The 8,910-nt window shown below is 27.0% G+C and overlaps 2 protein-coding genes across 5 annotated transcripts; one reads left to right on the top strand and one right to left on the bottom strand.

The window, feature by feature from the left end:
- Positions 1 to 149: 149 nt before the first annotated feature.
- LOC119684204 (DNA methyltransferase 1-associated protein 1-like) lies at positions 150 to 2,141 on the bottom strand. 2 transcript variants are annotated; one of them, XM_038098194.1, is made up of 7 exons: positions 1,884 to 2,141; positions 1,713 to 1,816; positions 1,355 to 1,637; positions 904 to 1,276; positions 584 to 839; positions 370 to 524; positions 150 to 315 (listed from the first exon to the last, which is right to left on the bottom strand). In XM_038098194.1, exons 1-7 carry the CDS (start codon positions 1,982 to 1,984, stop codon positions 223 to 225), a joined length of 1,365 nt encoding a protein of 454 aa, XP_037954122.1. In that variant the 5' UTR covers positions 1,985 to 2,141; the 3' UTR covers positions 150 to 222. The 2 variants fall into 2 exon arrangements, with proteins under 2 accessions (XP_037954122.1, XP_037954123.1); XM_038098195.1 differs by having other exon boundaries at positions 946 to 1,276; positions 1,884 to 2,137.
- A 2,363-nt stretch (positions 2,142 to 4,504) lies between these two features.
- LOC119684203 (ubiquitin-like-conjugating enzyme ATG10) lies at positions 4,505 to 8,692 on the top strand. Of its 3 annotated transcripts, none has more exons than XM_038098192.1 (5): positions 4,505 to 4,536; positions 5,775 to 5,903; positions 5,965 to 6,103; positions 7,912 to 8,263; positions 8,382 to 8,692. In XM_038098192.1, exons 3-5 carry the CDS (start codon positions 6,008 to 6,010, stop codon positions 8,651 to 8,653), a joined length of 720 nt encoding a protein of 239 aa, XP_037954120.1. In that variant the 5' UTR covers positions 4,505 to 4,536; positions 5,775 to 5,903; positions 5,965 to 6,007; the 3' UTR covers positions 8,654 to 8,692. The 3 variants fall into 3 exon arrangements, with proteins under 3 accessions (XP_037954120.1, XP_037954119.1, XP_037954121.1); XM_038098191.1 differs by having other exon boundaries at positions 4,516 to 4,544; XM_038098193.1 differs by having other exon boundaries at positions 4,516 to 4,544; positions 5,775 to 5,907.
- Positions 8,693 to 8,910: the final 218 nt, after the last annotated feature.

Genomic DNA, 8,910 nt, shown 5'->3' with positions numbered 1-8,910 from the left:
ATAAATATAAAAGCAAATACCTTAGAAACATGGTTTGTATAGTTCGTTTTGCGTATATATGTGAAATTTTATAATTTGATTTAAAAAAAATTATATATGCCATCATATTAAATATTTATTTTTATCTTAATTTATTTCATTTCCACTTATTCCGTTATTTTTATATTAAATAATTAATTTGAAAATTGATTTATGTATCAATTTAGGTATTTGTATTTTCTTTTAGGTAGTTGTCGTTGTGGTTGAATTATTAGCTTCCGCAGTTTCTGGAGTTACAGTTACTGGTGGTTTTAAAGTTGGTGGAATGCTTAAACTCTACAAGCAACACAAAAGTTAGTAACAATTAAAATTAGTATAAACTGAAATTACCTTTCCTGGACATGCTGCCTCATATTGATGCTTGAGACTTTCAATCTCATAAATGCAAGTATTTAGAGCTGTACGCAATTCACCAAGTAACACCATATCTGAGCGCATTTCATTGAAAGAATTGCAAATATCTTCTGTAGGTGGTGGAGCTGGATCTAAAACACGCAATCATTTATTAAAAGATATACGAAAAAATATACTATATTTTACTTACCAACTTTAAATTCCTGCATACATTGTTCTAATGCTTTAACTTTTCGCTGACCTATATTTGCGGGCAACTTCATCTTTTGGGAACGTAATGATACTCCAGACCCACGCAGATCTGCAAATTTAATACCGCTGGTACCAACTTCTATGGCATTTACAACAGAATCAACTTTTGATGGACGCGGTTGGTGGTGAAGTTTCTTTTTGTGCAACTTCTTTTCGTATTTACGTGTGCTTGGTGTATTGCTAGCTGCGTCACTCTAAATTTAATAAATTGTGTTATATTAAATAATGAACCAATTTTAAAGGTTACATTAATCGTACTAAGTGATTAATATTTACTATTTGCCACATATTTGTACGTACTTGATCAGCTTGAGAAATGAGTTTTTGCAAGTCTTGTGTTTTGCGTTCGCGTTCTTTTTTACGAGCTTCAATTTTCTTCAGTTCATTCAGTAGCATCTGCTCTTCCTCAACTTGCATTAATGTACGATCAAAAAGTTTTTTTAGTTGATCTTTACGCCGACGCTCATGATCTCCATCATAAACATACGTTTTCTTGTCACTTGGTTGGCCTCTTGCTTTAGTCAATAACCCTACAACCTCATAATACCGTTCTTTTAAGTCTTCAACAGTTTTCGTACCATGTTGTTCGCGGTCCCAACGATCAGCCATTACAATAAATCGTAAATCAAACCTTAAATGAATTGTTCAATTTTATTATATATTTAAAATATTATAATATTATGTTATATTATAATATTATAATGCTTACTGCTTAGCTAAATCGAATAAATGATCGGTTTGCGCTTTATTCCAATTTTGTGTATTCGTACGCAAATGCGCATTATAGTCTGTCATTGTATAGCTTGGAATCTCCAAATGTTTGTTAAATTTAGCAAAAACATATTCTTTTTCCTTTTCACCGACACGTTTCCAATGATGAAATATTGCATTGTCCGTACGCGCAGGATTTGTAAAAGGTGCCCATTCCCATTTACGCACTTTTCGCATACCAAGACGTGCTTTAGCTTGCTTATAACTGTTGTCAACACAAACTGCATATATATTAACATATTCATATTATAAATAAACAATAAACTTCATGAACATTATTTAAAATAATACAGTACCTGTGTTGTCGGGCAGTAGGGGTGGTCCATCCTTGTTGTCATTATACAGTAAAGCAAAAACTTCACGATGCATACCCTCAGGACGTTTGGATGCATTTTTGGCTCTTCGTAGAAAGAATTTTAATAAAATTTATGTTTAAACTAATTATCTTTATTAAATTAAATAAGTACCTTTCGAAGTTTCTTTTCTTGGTGGCCAAAAATGTTTCTCTAGTTAGTTCTGGTGTGTTTGCTCTTTCAATATCCAAAATATCACGTACATCTGCAGACATGTTGAATAAATACTTCACAACCAAAATGTAAAATTAATTTATATTTTCAAAGTAATTATATTAAAACTTTAATTATAAATATTCCAAGCGAAATTGCAGCTACAAACAAAAAAAGGTCGAAACGTCAGAATAAATGTTAGGTGCTTGACAGCTGGATTTTATATCCCGCAGCTTTTAATCAACACTGATTGTGCATGTAATACGAAGAATGAATAAAATTTTTATATGGTTTTTTCATAAAAATATTTAAATTTCTTAGTTTCTTTGTTAAGAAATGACACTAAGGACTCATTTTACTTAAATAATAAAAGTGAATTTTTCTAAATTTTTTTAAACATTATATATATTATATTATTATATATATGCCGTGTGCGAGTTTGAGTAAATTGATGGTAAATTGAAGGAAATAGTAAGTACGGTATGCCAACGAATGTTGGTATTTACCAAAATTTCGAATGGGATAAATTAGATAAAATTTGGTATATTAGGTCGTATCATTGTACAAATATTATAAGATGTTTAATAAATATATAAATAAATATCAAAACTTTTAACCAAAAATAATAAATCAGTGCAATAAATAAAAAAATATATATTAACAAAATGCAGTGCAAGAAATCTTTAGGAAATTTCAATTGACTTTATCTCAATTTACTCGAACTCGCACACGGCCTTATTGAAATAACTAATCTAAACTGATACTACTAATTTAAACTTATCTGAACTGATAAATACCTTATAAACCTTATGAACGTATAAATTTATCTGCTTTTTTAATGAAGTGTCAAATTTTGTATGAAAAATACTCAAATTTGATAAATTTGCACTAAAATTTTACCGAATAATATTATATGGTATAAATTTATATATTTATATGTTAGTACAGAGTTGTATTCCAACAAGAGCAAGTCATTTATTAAAATATTTTTGTAAATACTTTTTGTTTGAACTTTTTGCTTAATTTATAATTTTTGCTTATTTTATAATTTATTGGTGCAACACAGCTGATCAAAAAAATTTGCTCAAATATTTAAAATTGCAACAATATAGGCTAAAAAATTGCTTTGCTGAGCATTGCAGTTTCTGCAGTCATAATTATTCTAGATATAAATGTGTTATTATAGAGCAGATTGATAAATCTTAAATGAGTACCCCTATAGTAATTGATTTATATATCACAAATTTGTTCACTAATTAATTTTATCACTGAATTCAATTGACATTAGTCACCTATATATTTTTAAACATACTTGAATGACAATAAAGAAAATATTTTCATAAATTTGTTTATTATCAAAGAAATAGACAACAGAATTAAGGAAACGATATTTTTTGTATTCATAACATTAGGTATACACAAGTGCGTTCCACCAGCAAATTTTTGAGTAAATGAGAGCATCTGAGAGAGTGTAGCATCCCTGTCGAAATTTGGAAATGCTACACACACTTTACTCGTAAATTTTTTTTCAAGTATAATTTGTGTGATGTGTGAATCAGCCATTTTGATTTGAATTTAAATTTTAGTTTTGTTTATTTGCGCGGTACTGGAGTTCTCACCTGATTTTACACAAAGTGGTTCCATGAAAATCTGTTTAAAGAGCATAAATTAGCACTTTATTTGTATTACGCTCGCAGTTTGTACTTTACTTGTGTTTTATTTGAGTTTGACTCCGAGTAGCTCGTGAAACAGACCTATTAAATAGCTGATAGTGACATGTTTCAATTTCCGTTTCGTTTCATTTGAAGTAACAGTATTCAAAATCATAATAATTAAAAAATTATGATTTGAATTGGATTATTTAAAGATCACTAATGTCAATTTTAATATATCAAGTATATATAATTATAAATTATGATCAATATATGATCATTTATGTTTATCATATATTTATGTTAATGATATTAAAAACATATCATAATATATGGAAAAATATTTTTACTCTCATCAATAATATTTATGCTTGGGATTGATTTTAAATCTTAATAAATTATGTAAATATTTTAAAATTAATATTGATATTTCATACGTAAACTATAATACATAAACTATAATAGTTAGAAACGGGTTGAAGAGGCCTTAAAGACATGGAAATATGCATATATGAAGAGCGATCGATCTAAAGGTATAAAGATCGCTGATGTCTTTTTCGTGCTAACACATAAAATGTTTTCAATAATATATTGCGTACACACCTTGCATTTTAATTATTTTATTAGTATTAGTACAAATGTTAAATATTTGTGCTTCTTGCTGACTCTGTCATCTGTTACAAGCAGTGTAGTTTCTTTGCAAAAGTTGCCAGTGTGGTAGCACTGCCATTTTTGACATTTCTCAATATGTCATTCACAATTTCTTTCGAACGTCATTCAAATGTTATTTGTTTTTCGAGAATTGTTTGTAAACAATGTCGGTATCTGCATTCTAATAGTAAATAATTATATATACATATATATTAAATATGTATATAAAAAATAAGAATATATATAAGTATTTAAAGCAATTACTATATGAAATTGATAATAAAATATTAAGCGTGTTGTGAAAATCTACTGTGAGTTTGTGAGTATGATTGGTTTGATAAATAATTTATTTGATAAATGTTTCACCCTATTATTAAAATATGTGAACATTTTGCTAAATTGGCATTTAAATAACATTGTTTGTACAGCTTTATAATTAAGTTGATAGCTGCTACATATATAGATCTTTTATTATATGTGATTGCGTCGAAATCTGTGACAAGAAATATGTTTTAAATTTATATAAGCTAATATTATACTCCAGCTTAAATATTCTTAAAGAGGTTTCATGTTTTTCATTTGTGTTTTGTTTGAGTTGCTAATGTTCAATTTTAGTGCTCCTACAATTGAGACTACATATATTCTGCATTTAAACGCTTTATAGGTTGAACCAACTTGCTATAGGTATACGACAAATGCACGAGTAATATTTTTAGTATATTCTAAAATTTATTTAAACCAGCTTTAATAGACCGTTTGGGAATTCTTTCTTCAAAGGGCATCTGCTGTTATAGCGTATAGACGGTGTCACGTTGTTTTGCTCATAACCCACTTTTCAACTGTAGACCGATACGCCAGTCTGGTCTGGTTAAGTGTGAAAGCCAACAGAGTTAATTTTCAAAAATATTAAAAAATGAAAAAGATCGCTCGAATATAAATTTATTTATGCATTTATTTCTCTAACAATTTTATTAATATATTTATAAATCAGTATTGCAAATCTGAGATGTAATAATAACTTAACCACAGTTGTAATTTATAAAGAACATGTTGACGTGTGTCCTGCTATGCTTTTTATATATTCAGAAATATAACGATGCCTTAGATGATTCGAATCGTCAAAGATCTGAGCCTGGCTTTGTGAATTTGTCCTTAAACAATATTATTCAGCGTCAAAGTTGTGTGCCTTTTAGTTACTTTTTTTTGTATTCAAGTTTTTATTAATAATATATAAAAACGTAATAGAAATTTTTGGAAACATCTTGTTCTTCAATTTATAATCCATTCGTATTAACTATTAATTAACAATACTCAATCGGTAATACGAATACTTTCTGTGTGGTCAAATTAGTTTTTTAGATATACTCTTAAGAAAAATATAGTTGGAAGTAGTTTTGCTCCAGCTTTAAAGGAGCCCATAAAAAAAAATTTGCCCAATTTGGTGGTAATGAGATCAAAAACCTTTCCGCTTATAAAAGAACGACCAATATGTTATTTCTTACGCAATGGTATCTAAAGCTCTCCTAATTGGTTTAAACTTTATTTTCAGGGACTATACAAATAGGTTTTAATTTGACCTACACCAAAAAAGTGTTACGTGTTAGGACGACAAGTCATAATTGAATGTAAAGTGATTTCTATCTTATGGTGGGAAGAAATAGCAACCTTAATAACAGTAGTGGGTAATCGCTATTAGATTATATTGTTATAATTTGCAGTTTTTGTTTTATATATTTCAGATAATTTATAAAACAATTTATTTCTATAACTAAATTATTCACAATGTGTACAATGACTTGGACTGAATTTCTGGACGAATGTAATGAGTTTTTGAAAATCTCGGAGAAGTTAAACGATACTTGGAGTTTGTATAAAAAAGTAAGTATTATTATATTTAATCAGTTTAAATATTTGTTACTGTATATATATAGTTATAAATAAATGTAATTAAAATTTTTATGAGATTTATATATATATATACTTTTTAATGTCAAATACTTATATCATGAAATAATTTTTAGAAACAAAAAATTTGGTTTTTATTTAAGTGAATTCTCAGGCTGACTCTAGAATTCGATTGAATGCAAAACTTTTTAAATAGATTCGCAGAATGTAAGCAATCTAAAAAATTTGCAGTAATATTTTTTACAAACAATAATATTTATACATATATGCAAAAAAATAACAACTTATATATAAGTGACTTATATAGCTGTGGTTTATGCGGTGGTTCTAAGAATAACAGAATAAATGCAACTGTAGTTTGGGAATAAATAACAAAAATGAACAATATTAGAAAATTGACTAAAATTTGACAAAGTACAGAAAAATTACTGCATGTTGGGTTCGGTGTTTAAATTTGTCACGGATCAATTTCTAATAACAGATGTTTCCGAAGATCGCTTCGGAAATATTTATCAGCTCAAAAATTAGCAGTATTGTCAGTTCAAAAATTTATTTAATTAAAAATTAAATTTCGATTTAAAAATTAATACTTTATTAAAGTTATACTATTAATATACCATTCTTATTTATAAAATAGATTTGATGATCATTTATTAACAAATTAAATTCCGTAAATTTCCATTCCGAAAATGTTCATCTGCGGCGACCCAATTTCCCGTGAGAAGCTAATTAAATAATTTTTCCAAAAACGATGCGATGACGCAAGCAATAAAATATTTATAATATTAAATTAATTGCTGTAAATTACAGCATTAAATATGCATAGGTGTTAAAATAAAAATTTTATAACTGTTTTAAAAATATATAAAAAGCAAAGTTTTTAATATAAAGAGATTTAATAAACACCTTCAATACATAATAATTTTGTTAATATAACACCTACCTATATGAGGTCTGAAATGTTTCTATCAATTTTTATACGATTTTTGAATAAGTTACCTATAGATGTAGTTCATTGTGTGTCATTTATTATTAATTATAGCAAACATTTATTTATCTAGCAATTAATTACTAATACATACTATCAAGTAATATGAGATTTGCTAATTACTAAAAACAAATCAATTTAAAAATTTTATGACACGTTGTGAATAAAATAATCAAGCAGTGAAAGTTTTGGCTATCCATTTAAGATTCCTAGTACAATATACTCTTGATAATCCAGAAAAAACACAAAAACTATGAACCTTATAATCCGGGTTTCTGTGAAACTACACTGGCAAGATTTTGGAAAATAATTTGTTATAATGCAAATACGTATTTTTTCGAATTTTGTCTGCAAATAAAAATTTGTATGCATTAGTGAACTAGAGTGAATTATAATTAAGATTAAGATGAACTATAATGTGAATTTTATTAAGATTCTCTTATCTTTTAAATTGGCATTATGCATTCCGAAACAGAGTTACTTTATAATTTTTTATAATATTATTAATGAAAAGGGGATTTCTTCCTGGTAAAACGTTAGTGTTGGTAACTCTGGACTTTCAAATTAACCAATTTATACCTAAATAAATTCATTATATATCTCCCCAAAAACTCGTTATTAAAAATAATCCTAAAATTGATATGAGCTATTTAAACAGTTCATTAATATAATAGATCTAACTTATGATATATAATGATAATTAAAAATTTTTCCATTAAAACATGCTCCATTATTTAAATAGAAACTTAATTTTTTTCTATTAAATAATTTTACTTTAATATGTTTCTTTTAGAATGAAAATGAAGGGAACTCGTTTTTAATACACAAACAAAAAATAACAATTAATATTAATCAACCTCCATCAGACACTGCAAATCAGTCAAATGAGGCCAAATCAGAAACTGCAAATCAGTCGAATGAGCCCAAATCAGAAACTGCAAATCAGTTAAATAATGAAACAGTTAACGAAGATGACAACTCTGAAATTATAGAAATGGAATGTCATAATAAAGAGTCTACTAATTCGATAGCTATTGAAACAGCTAACGAAGATGATACCTCTGAAATTATAGAAATGGAATATCATATTGTTTATAGCATTTCATATCAAGTTCCGGTCTTATATTTTCGTGCATATAAAAGTGGTAAATATTTTTAAAATCACAATAATAATTTTATTGTATATAACATATTCAATTATCTAATATATTTATTGTATATATAACATATTATTGTAGATATAATATATTATTTCTTTCATAGATGGCAGTTTCCTGGAACTTCAAGATTCTTGGCGCTTGTTTCGTAGTTACGATGAAAATGAGACGATCCGCACAAGAGCCGATATGTTGTCAATTCTAACACAAATGGAACATCCAGTACTTTTTAAACCGTACTTTGCATTGCATCCTTGCCGGACAAGTGATATTTTAGCTCAAACTGGTTCAAGTTCTAATCGTGTTCTCACATTTATTTCTCTGATGGGTCCTTATTTACAAATATATCTGAATAATAAATATGGCTTATTGTTATGACTTATGGTGTCATTAATATATTATAAATTATAAAATATTAATTAATTTCAAAATATTTTTTTGTATTTGTAATTTTATTTATTGCATATATTGTTAAATATAATTCAATCCAATAAGTTATGTTTTAGATTATTACTGGGGTTAGCCTGTTTGTTTAACACATAAAATTATAAAAATGTTGTTTCAAATAAAAAATTACACTTAGTAATTTGTGCTAAATATTTAATTATTTTTTGATTTTTATAAAAAATTATATA

The sequence above is a fragment of the Teleopsis dalmanni genome, chromosome 2 (assembly GCF_002237135.1).
Source record: "Teleopsis dalmanni isolate 2A chromosome 2, ASM223713v2, whole genome shotgun sequence".
Taxonomy (NCBI): Eukaryota; Metazoa; Arthropoda; class Insecta; order Diptera; family Diopsidae; genus Teleopsis; species Teleopsis dalmanni.
Note: the sequence above shows the minus strand (reverse complement) of the source record. Positions and strands in the feature narration are given on the sequence as shown.

Bases quoted from the DNA above. Each gene is read 5' to 3' on its own strand.
- LOC119684203 (XM_038098192.1), top strand. From the start codon at position 6,008: ATGTGTACAATGACTTGGACTGAATTTCTGGACGAATGTAATGAGTTT. The intron at 6,104-7,911 runs GTAAGTATTATT...TGTTTCTTTTAG, and splicing joins CTTGGAGTTTGTATAAAAAA to AATGAAAATGAAGGGAACTC. The intron at 8,264-8,381 runs GTAAATATTTTT...TTTCTTTCATAG, and splicing joins TTTTCGTGCATATAAAAGTG to ATGGCAGTTTCCTGGAACTT.
- LOC119684204 (XM_038098194.1), bottom strand. From the start codon at position 1,984: ATGTCTGCAGATGTACGTGATATTTTGGATATTGAAAGAGCAAACACA. The intron at 1,277-1,354 runs GTAAGCATTATA...AATTCATTTAAG, and splicing joins TTATTCGATTTAGCTAAGCA to GTTTGATTTACGATTTATTG. The intron at 525-583 runs GTAAGTAAAATA...TGCGTGTTTTAG, and splicing joins TATGCAGGAATTTAAAGTTG to ATCCAGCTCCACCACCTACA.